Source organism: Dendropsophus ebraccatus, chromosome 15 (genome assembly GCF_027789765.1).
Source record: "Dendropsophus ebraccatus isolate aDenEbr1 chromosome 15, aDenEbr1.pat, whole genome shotgun sequence".
In the NCBI taxonomy this organism is placed as follows: Eukaryota; Metazoa; Chordata; class Amphibia; order Anura; family Hylidae; genus Dendropsophus; species Dendropsophus ebraccatus.
In genome coordinates, this window is record NC_091468.1 from 22,388,692 (window position 1) to 22,414,234 (window position 25,543).

Here is a 25,543-nt window from a genome sequence, read left to right on the forward strand (position 1 = left end):
CGGCCATCTTTCCCCACAGAGATCTGGATCCATCTGACCAACCACCTTTCTCCACAGAGATCTGGATGCATCTGACCAACCACCTTTCTCCACAGAGATCTGGATGCATCTGACCGGCCATCTTTCTCCACAGAGATCTGGATGAATCTGACCGGCCATCTTTTTCCACACAGATCTGGTTGGCAGTGAGGTTCTGGCCAGGGGCTCTAATCTTTATACAAGGTAGATCTAATAATGAAAGGTCACAGGCTTTATTATGTGTATATTTGTAGTAAAAATTAATGAAAATCTTCTAAAAAAAATCAGATGGATTACCTAAAATAAACAATTTTATATATCTAAACCAGCATGACTTTACTGTGGGCAGATCGCGTCACACTAAACTCATTAACTTATTTGCGTAGGTCACACAAATGTTGAATGAAGGTGGTGCCGTGGATATCGCCTATCTGGACGTCAGTAAAGCCTTGGATACAGTTCCCCATAAAAAGGATTCCAAGCAGAGACTGGTTACAAGTGGTGGCCACAAGGGTCTGTTCTGGGTTCTATTCTTTTTAAAGGGAACCTGTCACCCCCAGTACCGGGGTGACAGGCTCCCGACCCCCCGTTAGAGACCCCTATACTTACCTCATCCCGCCGGGTCCCGCTTCTGGATTCGGTCGGGTCCCGGAGATCTCAGCCGCTGCAGCCCGGCGCGCGCGCTGAGAGATGAGTCCAACACCCATAGAGAATGACGGGAGAGTCCAGCGCTCCGTCATTCTCTATGAGCGTTGGACTCATCTCTCAGCGCGCGCGCCGGGCTGCAGCGGCTGAGATCTCTGGGACCCGACCGAATCCAGAAGCGGGACCCGGCGGGATGAGGTAAGTATAGGGGTCTCTAACGGGGGGTCGGGAGCCTGTCACCCCGGCACGGGGGGTGACAGGTTCCCTTTAATATGTCTGTAAGTTACATAGAGGAAGGTTTGGTAGGTAAGGTTAGTGACATAGGAGAAGGTTTGGTAGGTAAGGATAGTGACATAGGAGAAGGTTTGGTAGGTAAGGTTAGTGACATAGGAGAAGGTTTGGTAGGTAAGGATAGTGATATAGGAGAAGGTTTGGTAGGTAAGGATACTATAATACTGCTCCTATATACAAGAATATAACTACTATAATAATGTCCCCTATGTACAAGAATATAACTACTATAATACTGTCTTCTATATACAAGAATATAACTACTATAATACTGCCCCCTCAATACAGGAATATAACTACTATAATACTCCTATATACAAGAATATAACTACTATATTACTGCCCCTATATACAAGAATATAACTACTATAATACTGCTCCTATATACAGGAATATAACTACTATAATACTGCTCCCTATATACAAGAATATAACTACTATAATACTGCTCCTATATACAAGAATATAACTACTATAATATACGACATGGAGAGAAGGGAGCGGCTGCACATCCCACCTATGGCTGATAATAATGCTGCTAGGGCTATTTTAAAAACCAACGCCAGGGTGTCGGTATATAATTTGATCAAACCATAACCATATCGCCCCGTGTACCACGTGCAGGTCCCCTGGTTCACACGGGTCCCTACACTAACTCCACACTGTGTCGGTCAGCGACCGCCAACCCCGCAAAGTGTACACATCCAGGGAAGGGAGGCCATGGAACGGCCCTGCAACCCCAATGTCACAGGACCAAACCCAAAATGCCCACCAAAACCCAGTGGAGTTAGCGTAGGGATCCGTGTGAACCAGGGAACCTGCACGTGGTACACAGGGCAATATGGTTTGATCAAATGATATACCGACATCCTGGCTTTGGTTTTTAAAATAGGCCTAGCTGCATTAGTATCAGCCATAGGTGGGATGTGCAGCCGCTCCCTTCTTTCCATGTCGTATAACTACTATAATACTGCCCCCTATATACAGGAATATAACTAGTATAATACTGCTCCTATATACAAGAATATAACTACTATAATACTGCTCCTATATACAAGAATATAACTACTATAATACTGCCCCCTATATACAGGAATATAACTACTATAATACTGCTGCTATATAAAAGAATATAACAACTATAATACTTCCTTTTATATACAGGAATAAAACTACTATAATACTGCTGCTATAACAAGAATATAACTACTACAATACTGCTCCTATATACAAGAATATAACTACTATAATACTGCCCCTATATACAAGAATATAACTACTATAATACTGCTCCTATATACAGGAATATAACTACTATAATACTGCTCCTATATACAGGAATATAACTACTATAATACTGCTCCTATATACAGGAATATAACTACTATAATACTGCCTCTATATACAAGAATATAACTACTATAATACTGCTCCTATATACAGGAATATAACTACAATAATACTGCTCCTATATACAAGAATATAACTACTATAATACTGCTCCTATATACAGGAATATAACTACTATAATACTGCCCCTATATACAAGAATATAACTACTATAATACTGCCCCTATATACAGGAATATAACTACTATAATACTGCTCCTATATGCAAGAATATAACTACTATAATACTGCTCTTATATACAGGAATATAACTACTATAATACTGCTCTTATATACAGGAATATAACTACTATAATACTGCTATATGCAAAAATATAACTACCATATGCAAGAATATAACTATCATACAGCTGAGGAGTCCAATGTCTATGACATTTTTGATAGAGATCGGACATTTCCGTAAATGCTGTGACCTGTCTAAATACGATACAGACATTATACAGTCACTGAGTGCACCTGAAACAAAAACGCACATTGGGAATCAACGCTGTAGGTTGGCATTTTTGAGTGCTTACCTTACATGGGTAAGTTATTTCATAGACTGCCATCTCCCCTGCACACGGTATGCATGCCATCTCCCTGTGGTTAACCCTGTGATTTGCGCTGTTGTTTACATCTACCCTGCTGGCACAGATGAAGCAGCCATTATTTCTTGTGTGATTCACTGCACTGGATTTTATTATTGGCAGGTAAGGCGTGTCATCTACGGGGGGGGGGGAGGGGGGCGCGGTTCCCACGCACAGCGCCAGTCTGGCCCGCCGGTCCCCAGTGTGACAAACCCCCTCTCTATTCGCTTTAAATTTAAAAACAAAATCTCAACTCTTCCAGTACTTCTCAGCTGCTGTGTGTTTGGCAGTGTAACAGAGATTCCAGTGTAACACAGTGCTCTCTACTGCCACCTCTGTTCCTTACAGGAACTGTCCAGAGCAATAGAAATTCCCCATAGAAATTCTCCACTGCTGCAATATATTGAAACAAGAAATACTGCTGTGGACAGTTCCTGTTACAGACAGAGGTGGCAGCAGAGAGCACTGTGTTACACTGGAAAGAATACACTACTTCCTGCAGGACATACAGCAGCTAAAAAGTACCGGAAGGCTTCAGTTTTTAATTAGAATTAATTTACAATAACTTTCTGACACCAATTGAGTTGAAAACTTTTTTTTCTCTTGAGTAACCCTTTCCCATTGATTAAAAATAAAAATACCAAACATGAGATTTTTTTAACCCCTAGATGACCCTGGACGTACAGTTACGTCATGGATGTCTGTCAGCAGGCGACCCATGATGTAACTGTACGTCCTGGGTCTTTAAGAAACTATGAAGAGCGCTCCGCTTCATAGCAGGTGGGGGTCAGCTGCAGTGAGCATCCCGGCCCTCACCGTTAATGACAGACTGCAGCGATCACGCTGCAGCCTGTTATTAACCCCTTAAACGCTGCAATCGCTGTAACGTTAAAGTGTAAGTTACAGGAGCAGCTATTGTCACTTATCGATTGGGAACCCCTCAGTGTGACTGCGGGGTCCTGATCGTTTTCACGGACCGCCGGAGGTCTCTTACCTTCCTCCGTGTGGTCAGATCGGCTTAATCAGCAGAGCGCCTAATGCTATGCCTATGACATACCAACGATCAGTGTATGCAATATAAGTATTGCAGGTAAAAGTCCCCCAGGGGGACTTAAAATGTGTGTAAAAAAAAAGTAAAAATGTTTTTATAAATACCCCATAGCCCCTCCCCCAATAATGATTAAAATCACCCCCCTTTCTCATTATATAAAGAAAACATAAAAATAATCAAATAAATATATTATATGCCGTAGTGTGCGTAATTGTCAGATCTATTAAAATAAAACTATCACCATCCCGTACGGTGAACGGCATTAACGAAAAGAGGGAAAAAAGCGCCAGGATTGTAAATTTTTTGTTACATTATTTAAAATAAAAATTAATAAAAAGTGTTCAAAACATCCGATCTACACAAGTATGGTATTAATAAAAACTAGAGATAATGGCGCAAAAAATGACACCCCATACAGCCGCATAGGCGAAAAAACTAAAACCGTTATAATCGTCACAATAGGACCATTTTATTAATAATTAATTGCAAAAAAAAAAAAAAAAGATTTCATAATTTTTTTTATAACCCAAGAGAATCTGTGTAAACCTGGAACCCATGTTACCATATTGCATTCTTTTTTACAATTTCACCAATTTATATTTTCATGAATAATATTTTGGGGGTTCCATCATACATGTTATGGTAGAATGAAAGACGCCATTACATAGTACACCTATTCCTGAAAAAAAAAAAAAGCCCTCACATGGCCCTGTAGATAGAAAAATGAAAGTGCTAGAGCTCTTAGAAGGGGAAGAGGAAAAAACGAAAGTGAAAAAAATGAAAATTGGCGCATTCCACTGGGTCATTTTGGGCTTGGTCCTCAAGGGGTTAAGAAGCCGTGTCTCATAAATAAGGAAGCAATTTGTAATTGTTTTGTTTGGGCTCACATTTATATTAATGGGAGCTTCAAAAATCAACATGGCGGAATCTGTAGATTTTGAAACTCTTGAGTGCAGATTTTGTTTGTGTAAACCAGGCGTTACAACATACCTGATGTTATAACAAAACTTTCGACATCTCCTAGAGGTATAAGTATGGATCAGTCAGTGACTGTCTACGCGGGCAAGTCGGTCCCATAAACTTTAGACATTATGCAAAAAGCAAAAGTATATCTTGTATAGGGTCACCTTAAAAAAAATAAATTTAAAAAACTTTAGAACAGGTTTTCATCGTACGTACACTGGAGGGAGTATATGCGGTGTGAGTCCTGACACTTGCAGTTTGCTTTATTTATTTACATTATGCAAGGCCAACAGTGATGGTCGGTGTTGGTTTTGCATCAGACATAGCGCTTTCCTTGGTGGACAAAAAGTTCAATTTTGGACTTATCTGACCAGAGTCCCCTCCTCCATATATTTGGAGAGTCCACCACATCTTTTGCCAAACTTAAAACAAGGCTTATTTTTGGCTGTAAGTAAGGGCTTTTTTTCTGACCACTCTTCCATGGAGTGTACGGGTATTGTGGTGGTATATACAGATCCTCCAGTCTCTGCTCTATGGAGTGTACAGGTTATTGTGGTGGTATAAACAGATCCTCCAGTCTCTGCTCTATGGTGTGTATGGGTATTGTGGTGGTATATACAGATCCTCCAGTCTCTGCTCCATGGAGTGTACAGGTTATTGTGGTGGTATAAACAGGTCCTCCAGTCTCTGCTCTATGGAGTGTACAGGTATTGTGGTGGTATATACAGATCCTCCAGTCTCTGCTCTATGGAGTGTACAGGTTATTGTGGTGGTATATACAGATCCTCCAGTCTCTGCTCCATGGAGTGTACAGGTTATTGTGGTGGTATAAACAGATCCTCCAGTCTCTGCTCCATGGAGTATACAGATATTGTGGTGGTATATAACGATCCTCCAGTCTCTCCTCTATGGAGTGTACAGGTTATTGTGGTGGTATAAACAGATCCTCCAGTCTCTCCTCTATGGAGTGTACAGGTTATTGTGGTGGTATAAACAGATCCTCCAGTCTCTGCTCCATGGAGTGTACAGGTTATTGTGGTGGTATAAACAGATCCTCCAGTCTCTGCTCCATGGAGTGTACAGGTTATTGTGGTGGTATATACAGATCCTCCAGTCTCTGCTCTATGGAGTATACAGGTTATTGTGGTGGTATATACAGATCCTCCAGTCTCTCCTCTATGGTGTGTACGGTTATTGTGGTGGTATATACAGATCCTCCAGTCTCTGCTCTATGGGGTGTACGGTTATTGTGGTGGTATATACAGATCCTCCAGTCTCTCCTCTATGGAGTGTACAGGTTATTGTGGTGGTATAAACAGATCCTCCAGTCTCTGCTCCATGGAGTATACAGATATTGTGGTGGTATATACAGATCCTCCAGTCTCTGCTCTATGGAGTATACAGATATTGTGGTGGTATATACAGATCCTCCAGTCTCTGCTCTATGGTGTGTACGGGTATTGTGGTGGCATATACAGATCCTCCAGTCTCGCCTCTATGGAGTGTACAGGTTATTGTGGTGGTATATACAGATCCTCCAGTCTCTCCTCTATGGAGTATACAGATATTGTGGTGGTATATACAGATCCTCCAGTCTCTGCTCTATGGAGTGTACAGGTTATTGTGGTGGTATAAACAGATCCTCCAGTCTCTGCTCTATGGAGTGTACAGGTTATTGTGGTGGTATATACAGATCCTCCAGTCTCTGCTCCATGGAGTATACAGATATTGTGGTGGTATATAACGATCCTCCAGTCTCTGCTCCATGGAGTATACAGATATTGTGGTGGTATATAACGATCCTCCAGTCTCTGCTCTATGGAGCATACAGATATTGTGGTGGTATATACAGATCCTCCAGTCTCTCCTCTTTGGAGTGTACAGGTTATTGTGGTGGTATATACAGATCCTCCAGTCTCGCCTCTATGGAGTGTACGGTTATTGTGGTGGTATATACAGATCCTCCAGTCTCGCCTCTATGGAGTGTACAGGTTACTGTGGTGGTATATACAGATCCTCCAGTCTCTGCTCTATGGAGTGTATGGTTATTGTGGTGGTATATACAGATCCTCCAGTCTCTGCTCTATGGAGTGTACAGGTTATTGTGGTGGTATATACAGATCCTCCAGTCTCTGCTCTATGGAGTATACAGATATTGTGGTGGTATATACAGATCCTCCAGTCTCTGCTCTATGGAGTGTACAGTTATTGTGGTGGTATATACAGATCCTCCAGTCTCTGCTCTATGGAGTATACAGATATTGTGGTGGTATATACAGATCCTCCAGTCTCTGCTCTATGGAGTATACAGATATTGTGGTGGTATATACAGATCCTCCAGTCTCTGCTCTATGGGGTGTACGGTTATTGTGGTGGTATATACAGATCCTCCAGTCTCGCCTCTATGGAGTGTACGGTTATTGTGGTGGTATACAGATCCTCCAGTCTCGCCTCTATGGAGTGTACAGGTTACTGTGGTGGTATATACAGATCCTCCAGTCTCTGCTCTATGGAGTGTATGGTTATTGTGGTGGTATATACAGATCCTCCAGTCTCTGCTCTATGGAGTGTACGGTTATTGTGGTGGTATATACAGATCCTCCAGTCTCTGCTCTATGGGGTGTACGGTTATTGTGGTGGTATATACAGATCCTCCAGTCTCTGCTCTATGGGGTGTACGGTTATTGTGGTGGTATATACAGATCCTCCAGTCTCTGCTCTATGGAGTGTATGGTTATTGTGGTGGTATATACAGATCCTCCAGTCTCTCCTCTATGGAGTATACAGATATTGTGGTGGTATATACAGATCCTCCAGTCTCTGCTCTATGGTGTGTACGGGTATTGTGGTGTTTTATATATACGTACATGTGTGCTGGTGTCTGTGTGTTTATATATACATGTGTGCTGGTGTCTGTATACATGTGTGCTGGTGTCTGTATGTGTGTATACATGTGTGCTGGTGTCTGTATATGTGTATACATGTGTGCTGGTGTCTGTATGTGTGTATACATGTGTGCTGGTGTCTGTATATGTGTATACATGTGTGCTGGTGTCTGTATACATGTGTGCTGGTGTCTGTATTCATGTGTGTATACATGTGTGCTGGTGTCTGTATATGTGTATACATGTGTGCTGGTGTCTGTATATGTGTATACATGTGTGCTGGTGTCTGTATATGTGTATACATGTGTGCTGGTGTCTGTATGTGTGTATACATGTGTGCTGGTGTCTGTATATGTGTATACATGTGTGCTGGTGTCTGTATACATGTGTGCTGGTGTCTGTATTCATGTGTGCTGGTGTCTGTATTCATGTGTGCTGGTGTCTGTATGTGTGTATACATGTGTGCTGGTGTCTGTATATGTGTATACATGTGTGCTGGTGTCTGTATACATGTGTGCTGGTGTCTGTATATGTGTATACATGTGTGCTGGTGTCTGTATATGTGTATACATGTGTGCTGGTGTCTGTATACATGTGTGCTGGTGTCTGTATACATGTGTGCTGATGTCTGTATACATGTGTGCTGGTGTCTGTATATGTGTATACATGTGTGCTGGTGTCTGTATATGTGTATACATGTGTGCTGGTGTCTGTATACATGTGTGCTGGTGTCTGTATACATGTGTGCTGGTGTCTGTATTCATGTGTGCTGGTGTCTGTATTCATGTGTGTATACATGTGTGCTGGTGTCTGTATATGTGTATACATGTGTGCTGGTGTCTGTATATGTGTATACATGTGTGCTGGTGTCTGTATATGTGTATACATGTGTGCTGGTGTCTGTATGTGTGTATACATGTGTGCTGGTGTCTGTATATGTGTATACATGTGTGCTGGTGTCTGTATACATGTGTGCTGGTGTCTGTATATGTGTATACATGTGTGCTGGTGTCTGTATGTGTGTATACATGTGTGCTGGTGTCTGTATATGTGTATACATGTGTGCTGGTGTCTGTATATGTGTATACATGTGTGCTGGTGTCTGTATACATGTGTGCTGGTGTCTGTATTCATGTGTGCTGGTGTCTGTATACATGTGTGCTGGTGTCTGTATGTGTGTATACATGTGTGCTGGTGTCTGTATACATGTGTGCTGGTGTCTGTATGTGTGTATACATGTGTGCTGGTGTCTGTATACATGTGTGCTGGTGTCTGTATTCGTGTGTGCTGGTGTCTGTATGTGTGTATACATAAGTGCTGGTGTCTGTATACATGTGTGCTGGTGTCTGTATACATGTGTGTATACATGTGTGCTGGTGTCTGTATGTGTGTATACATGTGTGCTGGTGTCTGTATGTGTGTATACATGTGTTGGTGTCTGTATACATGTGTGCTGGTGTCTGTATGTGTGTATACATGTGTGCTGGTGTCTGTATACATGTGTGCTGGTGTCTGTATGTCTATATACATGTGTGCTGGTGTCTGTATACATGTGTGCTGGTGTCTGTGTGTATACATGTGTGCTGGTGTCTGTATGTGTATACATGTGTGCTGGTGTCTGTATGTCTGTATACATGTGTGCTGGTGTTTGTATACATGTGTGCTGGTGTCTGTATGTGTGTATACATGTGTGCTGGTGTCTGTGGCTCATATACCCCATTTTCCCCAGTGGCTTAAAATGTAACCTCTGTTATACAGTTATAAAATTGTAGAACCTAAATGTGAACAAGGTACAATTCAAATAGACACTTACTTGTATAGCTGTCTCTTGTGCTCTGTATGCAGTGCATTATATTCACCCTTGCAACGTACAATTTATAGCGTGTCTACAAGCACAGCGGGGCTCATTATGATGGAGACTAAAACTTATACAAGAGTGGGGTAGGGGTTCTCCTGTATTCAGAATGCTGTTGAGTGCTAGGCAATGCCCCGTCTGGGATTATTGAATTTCGAGGGTCTATGCAGAGCAGGATAAAGACACCTCTGCTGCACAAACAGGATCTCCTAGAAAGCGTTCTCACCGCCATGTATTCGCTATCACTGTCTTGGGTGAGCTAAACTAGTCTGCCTGGGGGGGGGGGGGGGTGATTTCTATATGCTCACTAACATGGAACAGCCTCATTATATGAGCCTTATCAACATATTCTATGTTAGTGAGCATACCGGGGGGGGGGGGGGGGGGGGGAGGGGGTGATATTGGTGAACATATACAAATCAAACAGCCCCCCAGACCCTCGAAATTCAATAACCCCAAACGGGGCATTGCCTAGTACTCAACAGCATTCTGAATACAGGGGAAACCCTACCCCATGCAGGAATACTTGTATAAGTTTTAGTCTCCATCATAATGAGCCCCACTGGGCTTGTAGACACGCTATAAATTGTACGTTGCAGGGGTGAATATAATGCACTGCATACAGAATACAAGAGGCAGCTATACAAGTAAGTGTCTGTATGGTGACATTTAAATTGCACCTTGTTCACATTTAGTTTCTACAATTTTATAACTGTATAACAGAGGTTACATTTTAAGCCACTGGGGAAAATGGGGTATATGAGCCAGTTCTCTAGAATTGATCTGAACCAAATTATACCTCCCAGCAAGGCTTGGGTCGAACACACAATTCTTTTTTTTTATTAATGTGGGGGGCCCAGACACTTTGGTTGTATGGGGCCCCCGAAATTCCAGATGGCGGCCCTGATGGTATATACAGATCCTCCAGTCTCTGCTCTATGGAGTGTACAGGTTATTATGGTGGTATATACAGATCCTCCAGTCTCTGCTCTATGGAGTGTACAGGTTATTATGGTGGTATATACAGATCCTCCAGTCTCTGCTCTATGGAGTGTACAGGTTATTGTGGTGGTATATACAGATCCTCCAGTCTCTGCTCTATGGAGTGTACAGGTTATTGTGGTGGTATATACAGGTCCTCCAGTCTCTGCTCTATGGTGTGTACGGTTATTGTGGTGGTATATACAGATCCTCCAGTCTCTGCTCTGTGGAGTATACAGATATTGTGGTGGTATATACAGATCCTCCAGTCTCTCCTCTATGGTGTGTACAGGTTATTGTGGTGGTATATACAGATCCTCCAGTCTCTGCTCTATGGAGTATATGGTTATTGTTTCACTGTACACCATGTTTTATAAATCTACCCCATTGTTGCCAAGGGACAGCCCCGAAACCTGAAAGATCTGGAGAAGAGGAGTATGGAGGAGCGGGACACAATCCCAGCTGCAGTGTCTGCAAACTTGGCCAAGTACTACAGGAAACGTCCGACCTCTCTAACTGTAAACAAAGGTTTCTGTATCACATGTTCTGTGTTTCTATTGTCTCAAATACTTATTTCATGTAATAAAATGCTAAATAACTATTTAAAAAGCATACAATGTGATTTTGTAAAGATTCTGTCTCTCACAGGTGAAGTTACCTACGATAAACTCTACAGACCCCTCCATTCTTTGTAGGCAGGAAAACATGCGAGATTAGTAGTGTATCACATACTTATTTTTCCCACTGTATCCACATGCCAATTTTCATATATATATATATATATATATATATATATATATATATATATATTTATTTAGTTGGGTTTTTTTTTTTCACTTTTCACTTTACCAACTTAAATTATTTGGGGCAGATGCATCACACACAATTCAGAATAATAATAATAAAAAAAAAAGTTTAAACACAGATTGTAACAAAATAGGTAAAAGCCAAGGGGGATGAATACTCTTGAAAGCCACTAGAGATAAGCGAACCATTTGATTACCGGTGGATGAAGAAGTTAGATGCAGTCCTAAAGCTGCCATAGGCCTAAGGCTGGGTTTACACTACGTTTTTTTCATCCTTCACCCACCCTTTTTTCACCCAAAAAAGGATGAAAAACTGATGAAAAAAAGGATGCATTTGTGTGCATCTGTTTTGATCCATTTTTCCATTGACTTCCATTATTAAAAAATGGATCAAAACTGATGTTTTTTTTAACGGACACAAGTCAGCAAGGTCAGCTATGTTTTTGTGTACGTTACAAAAATGGATCCATCTTGATCTTATTTTTTATAATGGAAGTCAATAGAAAAATGAATCAAAACAGATGCACACAAATGCATCCGTTATTTACAAAAAAAAAGGATGAAAATAATGGATTGCAAAAACGTAGTGTGAACCCAGCCTTAGGCTGTAACCAACTTCTTGAGCCACTGGTAATCAAATGTGAGTGATCGTGTTTGGACAAACCCCAGCATGCTCGAGGTTTGCTTATCTCTAAAAGACACTATACAGAACATATAATCACTGGTCCTTTATTGTGAAATGTATTGTGGCCAAGACAGAGATCCATGAAAAGCACATGTGTGTGCATGGGGCCATAGAAACCAATGGGTTCAATACAGTATAAGCACCTGAGAACACAGAGGTGTGAAGGAGGACTAAGGGCCCTATTACCGGAGCGATAATCGACCCAATTCAGCCTGTTATCTCTCTGTGTAATAGAGACAACGACCATTTCTTTAGTCTTTGACCTATAATCATCGGCTGCCGACTGTGCATCACTACGTGTAATAGCGATCCGCGGCTGACAATTCAAAGAGATTTTACATTACCTATCCACTTCCCGGTCTCCTCCTGCGTTCTACCCGATCCCGTGCGATGCAGCTTCAGAGTGGTCCATCTCAGCTGACAGGCTGCTCAGCCAATCACTGGCCGTGGCGGTCCCAGACAGTGATTGGCGGAGCGGCCTGTCAGCTCTGAAGCTGCGAGGGAGGAAGTATGCAGAATGCAGAAAGAGACCAGGAATGAGAATGAGGAATGTAAAAACTGTTTAGGCAAAGGCTGCACAGACATCGCTAACGATGTCCGTGCAGACCTTGCTAAATAATTATCGAGCTGTGCAATAGTCTCAGTAAACGAGTGCCGATCTAATAGATCATTTACAGTATTGATCGGGCCGTGTATTAACACTTTTTCTCACACCAACACCTGCATGCTGATCACCTCCATGCAGGACTTCAAACGAGACTGACACATTACACTGATGTTTGTGGAGTCTGTTGGGTTTCTACCATGGTAGCTGTCACCATATAATACTGCAGCTTGATGCACTTTCTGTCTCTATGATGTGATTGACTTTGCAATGCAGGTGGGAATGAAGGTCTATGATGTAATCATTGGACCAGAAGATGAAAATGACATCATGACGGATTTGTTGCATAGAAGACCCCCCTCTACTCAGACTGTTTACACTAAGCGATCTGCGAATTTTCAGCGAACGACGATTTAAGAACATGTTGAAAGATCAAAATTACCGATTTCTCACTTGTCTTTTGATCGTTTCCTGTGTTTACACGGAACGATTATCGCTCAAATGCGATCGTTTATGTGAAAATTCGAACGATAATCGTTCCGTGTAAACGCAGCATTAGAAGTGTAATCCTCGGCCCAGAGGACTGCCCCGCCCCCACTGCACGAGCCAATCCTCTCTAACGATAATCAATAAAGCAGGCAGGGCAGTGCGCCTAACGTGCTCTGGACGGAGGATTACACTGCTAACAGCAAGGGAATGGCTCTAAGGAGGAAGGTAAGAGGCATGCCTTCCTCCTTGGTGGCCCATGTGCAATAGGGGGTTACCAGCGGGATAGATTTCTCTAACCTGTTGATAGTTCCCCTTTAATTCACCTAAACTTTTCTATGAAGGTTTGCTCTGTTCTCCAGATTACTGCCATAAGGGCCAGTTCACACGGAGTAAAACTGGGGGAATTCCACGGCGGAACTCTCTGCCTTTGACATGTCAATTCTTCTGTGTGGAGAGAGGAGGTGCGAGCCCTCCCATAGACTGCCTGTAGGACACAGCGGCTGGCGGAATCCGTGAACTGGCCCTAAGGCTAACTGTACACAGATGTAATAAGGCCTAAGTGCTTTTCTCATTACCTGGACTGACAGCTGTCTATCCGGGTTTTACAGCCATAATACGCCGAGGTGAAACCAGCTTAAAGGAGAAGTCCAGCAAAAATTTTTATTAAAGTATTGTATTGCCCCCTAAAAGATATACAAATCACCAATATACACTTATTATGGGAAATGCTTATAAAGTCACTTCCTGGATAACATGGTGATGTCAGTTCCTGGATAACATGGTGATGTCACTTCCTGGATAAGATGGTGATGTCACGACCCATCTCCCAGAGCTGTGCGGGCTGTGGCTGCTGGAGAGGATGATGGCAGGGGGACACTGAGGGACACAGGGCACTGGAGGGACACTGAGCATCCCTCTGCCATCATCCTCTCCAGCAGCCACAGCCCACACAGCTCTGGGAGTTGGGTCGTGACATCACCATGTTATCCAGGAAGTGACATCACCATCTTATCCAGAAAGAGACATCCCCATGTTATCCAGAAAGTGACTGTGGCTGCTGGAGAGGATGATGGCAGGGGAACACTGAGCATCCCTCTGCCATCATCCACAGCCCGCACAGCTCTGGGAGTCGGGTCATGACATCACCATTTTATCCAGGAAGTGACATCATCATGTTATCCAGGCAGTGACATCACCATGTTATCCAGGAAGTGAAGCCTTGATGCAGTAGTAAGTGCAGGGAAAAATCAATTTATAAGCATTTCCCATAATAAGTGTATATTGGTGATTTGTATATCTTTTGGGGGACAATACAATTCTTTTAAAAAAAATTGCGCCGGATTTTTCCTTTAAAGGGTAAATTCACGTCAGATTTGCTGCAGAACTTTCCGCCTCTTTCATAAACTATACATTGCCATCTGAAGTCTGAATGTAGGCAGAAATCACTGATTTCAACTTTTTTACCTCCAGATGTGTCCTAACTCCAACCCTATAACCCTGCACCCTTTTTTCACTTTTCGGACTCCTGTTGTCACTTTTTTTCTGTTCTGTTCATTATAAACTATTATAAAGTTGTAAAACTCTCTCCTGGCTCAGGACACGTGACCGCCGGGACTCCCATAACCATCACTGTGACAGCCGGGCTTGTTGCTTGTTCCAACTTCAACTCCCTGTAAGGACTGCCAGGGTCGGAGACTACAAGTCCCGGCATGCTCCAGTCACCAGCTGCTTCCGGTCCGGAGCGTCTCGCAGTGGCCGGCCGGCCTCCCGCAGCGGTCGTTGCTGTAGCCACGCCCGGTCCGGTCGGCGCTCCGGTGGGTGACGTCGCACTGTTGTTGTTGTTATGGTCAGTGCCCCCTCCCCTGCCAGTCCTCCCCTCCTCCTGCAGAACCGGAAGTGAGCGCTCAGCCTCTATAGGCATTTCCGGTGACGTCACAGCTCGGACTCCATTAGTGCCGCAGCTGAGGGGGAAGCCGCCTGTGACAGCCCCGGAGCCGCCGAGCAGCGGCCGCGGATCTCCCCCCTCCCTCCTCCTCCCGTTCCCCGCCTCCTCCCTCCCCGTCCTCACCTCCACACCCCGGGAGGGGGACGGCGCCGTGTCCTCTCTCCTCAGCCACCAACCACGGCCGCTCTCGGTGAGGAAACTCTGGCCTCCGCTTCCTCCTCAGACTCGGACACCGGCCGAGCGACCCCTCCCCCGCGGAAGAAGCACCGAGCCTCGGAGGAGGCGGCGGCGGCTGCAGGAGAAGCGGCGGCGGCGGCGACTCAATCGCTTATTCCCGGCGGTGGTAGAGGAGCAAGCGGGGGGAACATGCAGGCTAACGGGGCCGCGACGGCCGGTGCGGGGGGCTCGGGGGGCCCGGAGCCGGACAGCGGCGCCCCCTCCTCTTCCCAGAACGGGGAGGCCTCGTCCTCCGGTACCGGCGGGGAGCAGGCGCACTCTAACGGGCTCCTCAGCACCAGCAACGGGGCCGCCTCGTCCTCCTCCTGTGCCGCCTCCAGCACCGCCGAGCAGCCGGGCCTGAAGAAGAAGAAGCGGCTGAGCCCGGCCGACGAGGACGTCATCCGCCTGATCGGTCAGCACCTGCACGGCCTGGGCCTCAAGTGAGTGTCTGTCGCGATACATCGCCCCTCCCCTCCCCCAGCTCCGCTTATATCGCGATGGCGACGTCCGCATATCGCCTCTGCCGGTGACATCAGCCGGTGACGTCACGTCCTGTGCGGAGATAAACACACTACGACTCCTATCTGCCGGATTGTGGCTGTACACAGTGCGGTGGTGTGACGTCATTGAGTGGGGTCCTGTTTGTATGGTGTGACGTCATAGCCTGTTTACTCCCCGCACTGCCCTCTATAGGACAATGGAGCCGCCATGTAAACGCTAGCTGTTGCCCATAGCAACCAATCAAGGGTAGTGTATGACTTGAAAGCCAGGCTGTGATTGGTAACCTGGGGTCAGCTGACCCTGTCCTTTATTATGGTGTTTGCACAGAGATTTATCTAACAGATTTCTGAAGCCAAAGCCAGATTCAGACTATAAATAGATCAGGTCCTAAAGGAGAGACTGATATTTCTCCTCTTCTCTAATCCATTTCTGGCTTTGGCTTCAGATATCTGTTAGATAAATCTGTGTGTAAACACCCCATCAGGCTTTATTAATGAATCTTCCCCAAATCTTATCCTATAGCTGATGTATGTCTCTCTAGCTGTCATCTGTTTATTTGATGCTTATCTTTCTAGATGTCATATATGTCTCGTGCCTGTCCCACCGCTCTTTGGATCTCTTGTTCTGGATCCTATGCCTGTCTCTGAATTCTCTCTAGATTGAATGTCCGTCTCGCATCCTCTCTAGCTGTCACTTGCTCTTCTGTCTCCTTATAGATCTCATGTCTTTCTGAATCTCCTATGCCTCTCTCTTTCACTCTAGATTTCACACATCACTTGTATGCCTGTCTCTAGATCAAATGTCTTTCATTCTAGAACATACAGCTGTAGTGCTACGATCCATCTAGATCTCAGATATTCATTTCTGTCTATCTCAGCTGTCTGTCTAGATCTCTGATGTCCATGACTGTCTCTCTCTCATGTCTTTCTAGGTCTCTGATGTCCATGTCTGTCTCTCTCTCATGTCTTTCTAGGTCTCTGATGTCCATGTCTGTCTCTCTCTCATGTCTGTCTAGATCTCTGATGTCCATGTCTGTCTCTCTCTCTCTCATGTCTTTCTAGATCTCTGATGTACATGACTGTGTCTCTCTCTCTCTCTCTCTCTCTCTCATGTCTGTCTAGATCTCTGATGTCCATGTCTGTCTAGATCTCTGATGTCCATGTCTGTCTCTCTCATGTCTGTCTAGATCTCTGATGTCCATGTCTGTCTCTCTCATGTCTGTCTAGATCTCTGATGTCCATGTCTGTCTCTCTCATGCCTGTCTAGATCTCTGATGTCCATGTCTGTGTGTGTCTCTCTCTCTCTCTCTCATGTCTTTCTAGATCTCTGATGTCCATGTCTCTCTCTCTCTCTCATGTCTTTCTAGATCTCTGATGTCCATGTCTCTCTCTCTCATGTCTTTCTAGATCTCTGATGTCCATGTCTGTCTCTCTCTCTCATGGCTGTCTGTCTTCTCTCAGATCCAGTCTCGGGGCAGATGACAGTAGACAGTCCCTGTGTCTCTTTGTACTGATACTTGTGTATACTTTGTGTTGTCTTTGTGATTTGTTTGTACAAGTCTCCAGGATCTCACACAGAGGTGGATGGATAGTTACACATAGGAGCATATTTAGTCCCTGTCACAATGTATCTTCTTGTACAATGTCTCTAGAGTGGGGGTGTCATACTCGTGGCCCTCCAGCTGTTGCAGAACTACAATTCCTATCATGCCTGGACAGCCAAAAGTTTTTAGGCATGATGGAAATTGTAGTTTTGCAACAGCTGGAGGCTCCCCAGCTCTGGAGACAGGTGACAGATTGTGGAGTAACTGTGATCTGTCTCTAGTCTTATCGGTCTGGATCTCTATACTGGGACCTGTCTCTAGTCTTATAGGTCTGGATCTCTATACTGGGATCTGTCTCTAGTCTTATAGGTCTGGATCTCTATACTGGGATCTGTCTCAAGTCTTATAGGTCTGGATCTCTATACTGGGACCTGTCTCTAGTCTTATAGGTCTGGATCTCTATACTGGGATCTGTCTCAAGTCTTATAGGTCTGGATCTCTATACTGGGATCTGTCTCAAGTCTTATAGGTCTGGATCTCTATACTGGGACCTGTCTCTAGTCTTATAGGTCTGGATCTCTGTACTGGGACCTGTCTCTAGTCTTATCGGTCTGGATCTCTATACTGGGACCTGTCTGTAGTCTTATAGGTCTGGATCTCTATACTGGGACCTGTCTCTAGTCTTATAGGTCTGGATCTCTATACTGGGACCTGTCTCAAGTCTTATAGGTCTGGATCTCTATACTGGGACCTGTCTGTAGTTTTATAGGTCTTGATCTCTGTACTGGGATCTGTCAATAATCTTATTGGTCTGGATCTTTATACCACGATGGATTTCCTGACTGGAATAATGTAATGCAGTGTTCCCCAATCTGTGGCTCTCCGGGCATGATGGGAGTTGCAGTTTTGCAACAGCTGGAGGGTCTTATGGTGTGTGTACACAAAGATTTATTTGACAGATTATGAAGCAGAAGCCAGGAACTGATTTGAAAAGATCCCAGTCTCTCCTTCACCTGTTTTGTTTAGTCTGTTCCTGGCTTTGGCTTCAATAATCTGTCAGATAAATCTGTCTGTGTAAACACGCCCTTAGGTTGGGGGACGCAGTTGTAAGGTTACTGCTTACCCCCAACCCCCGTTCAGTCTACAGAAAGTGACACATGAAGTGGCTGAACAGCTGACGCCCTGCCCATTGTGTATACAGCCGGACCCCCCACTATAGTGGTGGATAAACCTGTCACATGAGGTGTAAGCAGATGGCGCTGCCCTGATCATGTACTATGCTGGCACCATACATGTGTGTGCCAGGCTGCCCTGGCCTGAAGTCAGTGTCTGTTTATAGCCAGGCTTATCGCTCCTCAGCTGTGGGGCCGGCCCGTGGAGAGACCTCGCTCTCAAGTGTCACATGTATTTCTATAATGATTAGCCAAAGCAGAGACATCATGTCACCAGACGTCCCAAACTAGTCACCGACTATAAAAGATGCTGGATGGGAGAAGTTTGGCGAGAAGTCACTTATGCCCCCCATTCAGGCGACTTGTAGTCTTGGATCTGTACTGTTATGAGATGCCATAGAATTCCTTTATGGGCTCCGTCAGGTGCCAGGTCCTCAGATGGGTGTAGAGGTCAGGACAGTAGCCTAAAATAAGAGCTAATTTACTGGAAGTTCCTGCCTGTGTCCTCTTTTATATTACATGTATGTGCTGGTTTATCAGATTTTCTGGATGAGCAGAATTCTGGTTTGGCTGCAAAGTGACTGGATCCCAGTGTACCTGCCCGGCCACCTCTTTATTTGTTCACTCCCTCCCCCACTAAAACCCCCTATCACAATAAAGGGGGTCACCGCTCAACACTCAGGTTTTCTGAACATAGCCGAATTCAGCCAATTGCTATCTTTGGAAGGTCCCATTGGGACCACCACTGATCACAAGAGTGGGGGTCCCTTGTAATCCCTATGTGATTATTGCACAAGTGCACTTCCCCCCCCCCCCCCCCCCCCCCCCCCCCTCACTCACTTGCTATGAGTTTCCTAAACATAACGTGACTTCCATTCTTCGCCTTATTATGAAGTCTATTGCAATCCATGGGCTTTCCTTGTCCCCCAGATGGATGGAAGGTCAGAGGGCACACTCAGCAACTAGCTAGGGGTGCTGTATTTGGTCCTAAAGCCAGTGAAAAGCCTGACCTCTGCCTGTCTTGTAGAGTGGTGACCCCATTACATGGTGGTTCCATAAATGTCTGGCCTTATTGGAAGATTGGGGTGCTGGAGCAGGGTGAGGGGTCCGCATACTGGAGTATGGGATCTTTAGACAGGATGTGGCATCATATTTTAAAGGCTTGAATCCCCCTTTAAGACTGGCCATCGTGTATAGCTTAGTGACTTTTGGGTTGGTGGTGGTTGTTGTTGCTGAGCAGCTGCTTGTGGCACAGCTGAGCCATGCTCTCCCTGTGCGGTGTAGTGACAGTGTATTTGCAGGTTGATGCAGGACTGATCCTTCACGTCTGCCCTCGTCCGCATACATTTTCTGTCTTGTCTTTGTGTCTTCCATCTTGCCGTTGACTAAAGAAGATGCAATTTTTTTTTCCTTCTCCCTTCCCCTCCACTCCTTCTGGCAGCAGATAAGAGGTTAATAATCGCCAGCGTTCCAGGGTGATGGTGGGGAGGGTGATGTTTACATCCAGTAGTGGGCTGAGGAAGAGGAGGACTTACTATTACTCTGCTGACACAAGAGAGGGAGGGCGGCTCTCTCTGGCTGGATTCGGGTGGGGGAGGGGTAGATTTTAGAGGAATCCTCACACCCTGGGGGTCTCTCTCTAATGTCTCGGGGAGTATGAGCAGAAGTTATTACGTAATCAGAAGAATATGTGAGCTTGTGACAGCGATGGAGGCCTGCAGAGCTCGGCTGCCTGTGCTGACCTGTGATTCCCACCTACAGATGACAGTACACAATGGCAGAGCCCGCCGCCGCATTACCATAATATAACAAACCACAGACACCTTATCCGCTTGTATTTTTTCTATCCTGTCCCCCTCCCTTGGCTAAACTCTAGATGAAGTCTATTGGCATTGTACGGTAAATCTGCAGACTCTCTGTATATTTGTATCTCATCTATAGTCTGGATATTCAGGACTCCTCCAGATCCATATTTGCAGTGTACTTGACTGTAGTCATCCACCAGAAGCGCAAAGGATAAGATATGATATATGTCATCCAGCGGAGCGTGCTGTGACACGCAGTATATTACTACCACCGCTAAGCATACAGGAAACATTAGCATTGCATATAGGATCTGTATACATTTGTATGCATGACCACATATATAGCAGCAACATGTCTATAGAGAAGAAGCAGTATGTATGAAAGAAACTGGAAAGATGACAGTATGTGCAAACATCCAAATAAGAGGATCCTGCCATGTATACGATGTAAGGGCCTTAATACAGAGAGCGATTATCTGCCAAGATTTGATAGAGCCTGTGATCAGCCACCGTACAAGCAAACACTCGTTTAACGTCCCCCTACACAGGGCATTGGGGGATGGTAACAGCTAGAGGCCACACTAACCATCCAGCCATCATTTGTGTGGCCCTCAGAGCATGATGGTAGAGTCTTTTAACCCGTTAATGACCATGGGCGTACATTTACGCCCCAACTGCCTGTGCCTTAACGCAGGAGGGTGTAAATGTATGCCCTGCCCGGGGTCCCGGGCTATGAAGCGGGCTCATGAGCTGAGCTCGCTCCATAGTCGGTAAGGACCGGCTGCTGTCTGCAGCCAGGCCCTCACCCTTGCGATCACGCAGCCGCTCGCCATTAACCCCTTAAACGCAGCGACCGCAGCGTTTAAGTATAGGTGACAGGAGCATCTCCCGTCACTTAGCGATTGGGACTCCCGCAGCGTGTCTGCTGGGGTCCTGATCCCATGGCCTGACTGCTGGAGGTCTCTGTGCAGTCAGGTCTTCAGTCTGCTGAGCGGGCAGTCACTATTGAGGTGAGAAGTAGTGGCCACAGTGTTCAGTGGGGGACACAAAGATGTGACAGGAGGATCCCAGGGGAGCGTTGTTGGATAACTATAGGATTTCTATTGTTTTCTATGAAGTCTCAGCACTATATCAAAAAAATTTTAAAGGGCCAGATTACCAAAATACGCAGAATTATAGTAGTTAGTTATGATCAACATTACAATCAGCTCAAAGGATGCGATCAAAGGCACACAAACAAATTTTCAGTAGTCGTTTGATCATTGCCTGCATACACACCAGAAGATTATCGCTTACATTTGAATATGATTTCTCGCACGGTAACTTTTCTGTGTAATAGGACCCTTACCACATCTGCTGAAAGTTTGTCCCAAGCATCTACTACTAGAATTGGTTTGTCCCAAGCATCTACCGCTAGAATTGGTCTATTGGAGTGAGTGCACAGTGCCAGCGAGTAGGGGGTGATGTGTTTCGTTGGAGTACCCCTTTAATATTCAGTGATCACGTTTAATGATACATGAGAATAAAGTCTGGTGTAGGGACTAGTATTTCCTGACTTTCTGGCTGTGTGATGATTATCGTGCTGAATAGCGTCAGGCCGCCTGGTCACGGACATTCAGGGCGTTTAGTGTTTGTCCTAATATAATATAATATGGACCTGTCCCTGGAAGACATAATCATCATAGGCCAGGAATCGGAATGAGTCACTTGCTCTTACAACCTGTGAACTATTTAGATGTGAATTAAGTCGTATACAATATGGCTGCAGGGGGGATGTAATGCGTGTAGTTGCATGCATGGTACGGTGCATGGCTCTAGCCGGGTACAATATTATACAGTATGAAGCCATTGGGACAATAAATAGTAGCTTAGGGGCGATAAAATAGGAAGACGTTATTATTCAGCTGCACATACCCTGAGTGGAATAGAGTACTTCTCACAGCTGATGGTTTGCTACAATGGAGAGTGTTGTCAGTGAAATAGCACAGATGCTAATGAAATTTTACTGCACAATAATAATCTTTATTATAGGGTTAATGTTTAGCTATCAGATAGATATATCTATCTCTATCTATCTGTGGCTCTCCAACTGCTGCTAGACTACAACTCCCAGCATGTCATCTACAGGGGGTCTCAGCAGTCATATAAAATAATAAATAAAAAAATATATGAGAGATATGCACACGCACATAACTAGCTGATCTTGAGGGGGGGGTGTGATCTGATTGCTGAGACCCCTGTAGATGTCATGCTGGGAGTTGTAGTCTAGCAGCAGTTGGGGAGCCACAGGTCTGGGGGTTTAATGCCTTAGGTTTAAGGGTCCATTCACACAGAAAGATTTGATTATCTGCCAAAGCCAGAAACAGACTATAAACAGAGATCAGGTCATAAAAGAAAGCCTGAGATTTTTCCTCTTTTCAAATCTATTCCTGGCTTTGGCTTCAAATATTTGGCAGATAATCTGTCAGATAATCATTCTGTGTAAATGGACCCTTAGCCTCTAAGCTTTAGCTAATAAACTGGATGTGCCATAGTGTTCTTCGGTATTGCTTCTTTGCAAAGATCCAGCTGGTGTATAGAGTCTTACAGTCAATACTCCCTGTACGCTAAGAGTTGTAGTTTCTGTTCTCTCGGGTCTCGGGTTGGAGATCACTCTGCTGCTCGGACGCTTTATTCTATTGATCAGTGAATGTTCTCGTCAGACTAAAGGCTTAAAATCCTCTAAACTGGTGTTGGGCATCCTGGTTACTCAGCAGTGGCTTATATCCCACTAGTAACATACACTAGGCTGCAATGTATATGATAGATGCAGTTCGGAGCAACCATAATACAGATGCATTTTTGCTCTTTTATTATGGCTGTAGGTCTCGGCCCATCCACTGGTCTTACGATGCTGTCATTTAGGGTCACTAGCCCTGCGGTTGGGTTGGGACTTGCAGCCATATGTGCTCTGGCATTCTGCTCATGTGAATCTGACCTTACAGATAGATGCAGCTTCTGTATTGGTACGATTATACTGTATGTCATAGAGACTTAGTCTATGGGGCTATGACTGTGGCTGCAGGACACTTGGTGGCACTTTGGTCTGGATTTCAATAATCATGCTGCACGGAGCATCTTGGGTTGAGCGGCTGTGTGTCCGTCTGTGTGCATGTTGCCGCCCCATGTCGCGGGTCCTGGTAAGTGGAGTGGGCTTCTGACACTGTGTCTCTCTTGCAGCCAGACGGTTGATCTCCTCATGCAAGAATCAGGATGTCGCTTAGAGCACTCATCTGCTACCAAATTCCGCAACCATGTCATGGAAGGGGAGTGGGATAAGGTAATGATGCCACTCCATTACTCCTTTCATAGTAGGTCCTGGTCAGAGGGTGCACACGTCCCATGTCAGAGCAGCTTCTTGCAAATCTTGTCTTGTATGATGTAATGTCAATTTTTTTTTTTTCTTTCTGTTCTGTGTTCTAAGATGATTCGATTTGATCTTTACAGGCAGAGAATGATCTGAACGAGCTCAAGTCTTTAGTGCACTCTCCTCATGCTGTATTGGTAAGAAGCCTTTAGTGTTGTATCCTATGTCTTGTGAATGCATGCCGGGTAGTCAGCACTGCATGGGGTGGGGGGATTGCTGTTGTAATCATAAAATTTAGGGCAGTATAAGTCAGCCCAACATTTCCCTCTGAGTGCCAATCTGCTAGATTGGTGCTGATTTACTGAGCCCATACATGGCTCCATAATTGTGCAGGAGGGCTGTATACATATCATTAGCGATGTCCATGCAGCCCTTGTCTTAAGGCTCCGTTCACACAGAGCAAAACTGTCGGTAACCCGCCAGCCTTCCTGTCATAATGACAGTCTATGGGAGGCTTGCGTGCCTCCTCTCTCTGCGCTAAAGAATTGACATGTCCCCCAATTTTGCTCCATGTGAGCTGAGCCTTAAGTAGAAAATGATAGTTTACACTTACCTATTCTTCCCCATTGCCTGCAGCCTTTTACTTGTGTTTCTTGCCCATTGCTGGCGCTTCTGGCCCCAACACGAGACAGCGCAGCTACCAGAGATTTTCTGAGCGGCCAGTAACTGAAGAGACTGGGCCAGAAGCATCAGTGGTGAGCAAGGAACGCGGACAATAGGGAAGAATAGGTAAGTACAAACGTTATTATTTTTTCAGTCTTTAGTCATCAGCTGCGCACCACTACAAGTAGCGATGCATGGCCGATAAATTTTAAACACATTTAAAAGACCACGATCGGCTCTTTGGCTGATCGTTGTCTTTATTACACGGAGGGATAATCTGCTGAAACTGCCTGATCGGGCAGATTGTAGCTCCGTGCATTAGGGCCATTAGTTTTGCATGTTTTGTCTCTTTCTTGTTTGGTCTTTGTGCCCTTTAAAAGTGGAAAAAAAGTATTCTCTCAACTCATTTAAAGGGGTTATCTGAAGATTACACCTTACCTCCTATCTACAGGGTCTCCCGAAGTGAATGAAACCATGGTCACTAGGGATGAGCAAAGTTAGTAGCAAAAGTAGTCACTACAGTAGTAGCAAAGCACTTTGCTAGGGTTGGCGGTCTGCTTGTCGGCAGTTGCATTTAAACTCTGTGCCGCTGTGTCTTAGGACTGGATCCAGCTTTTCCAGGCACCTAGAGCAGAACGGCACAGAGTTTAAAGGCAACTGCCTGACAAGCCAACCGCTGAGCCTACCAAAATTCAGTCATCCCTATTGGTCACACGTGCTCAGCGTCCGCTCCGTTTATTTGCCATGAGACAGATATACAAAGTCCTGTACTTGGCTGTCTCCTCCAGTCCAATAGCAGGCAGATGGAGCAGCAGGAGAGCATGCCAATCCATTCATTTGTGAGGCAAGGGACCTGGTGGGTACTTTATCCTATGGGTAGAAAGTAAGTTGTAATATTGTGGTACTCCCCTTTAAGGTTATTGTCTTATCCTCATGTCACCATCTAAGGGCACATGTACACACATGCAATGAAACAAAATGCATGCGGTTCACCATGGATTGGTAATTTAGTGTTTGGGGGCATGGGAAAGGGTCTGTAAATTCATGGATGGGCCTGAGATGGAAGCAAAAAATGTGCCCAAATGGGAAACTGGCCAAAG

General features: G+C 44.9%; 2 protein-coding genes across 2 annotated transcripts in view; one reads left to right on the plus strand and one right to left on the minus strand.

The window, feature by feature from the left end:
• The window catches only part of CNIH3 (cornichon family AMPA receptor auxiliary protein 3), a 75,488-nt gene extending 72,568 nt beyond the window's left edge, over nt 1-2,920 (minus strand). The window contains exon 1 of the mRNA XM_069954756.1: nt 2,880-2,920. Within this exon, the coding sequence (XP_069810857.1) occupies nt 2,880-2,912 (33 nt within the window). The 5' untranslated portion in view covers nt 2,913-2,920. The remainder of the gene's footprint in view (nt 1-2,879) is intronic.
• A 12,269-nt stretch (nt 2,921-15,189) lies between these two features.
• WDR26 (WD repeat domain 26) overlaps nt 15,190-25,543 on the plus strand; it is a 42,990-nt gene continuing 32,636 nt past the window's right edge. The window contains exons 1-3 of the mRNA XM_069955519.1: nt 15,190-15,853; nt 23,654-23,753; nt 23,921-23,977. Of these exons, the coding sequence (XP_069811620.1) occupies nt 15,561-15,853; nt 23,654-23,753; nt 23,921-23,977 (450 nt within the window). The 5' untranslated portion in view covers nt 15,190-15,560. The remainder of the gene's footprint in view (nt 15,854-23,653; nt 23,754-23,920; nt 23,978-25,543) is intronic.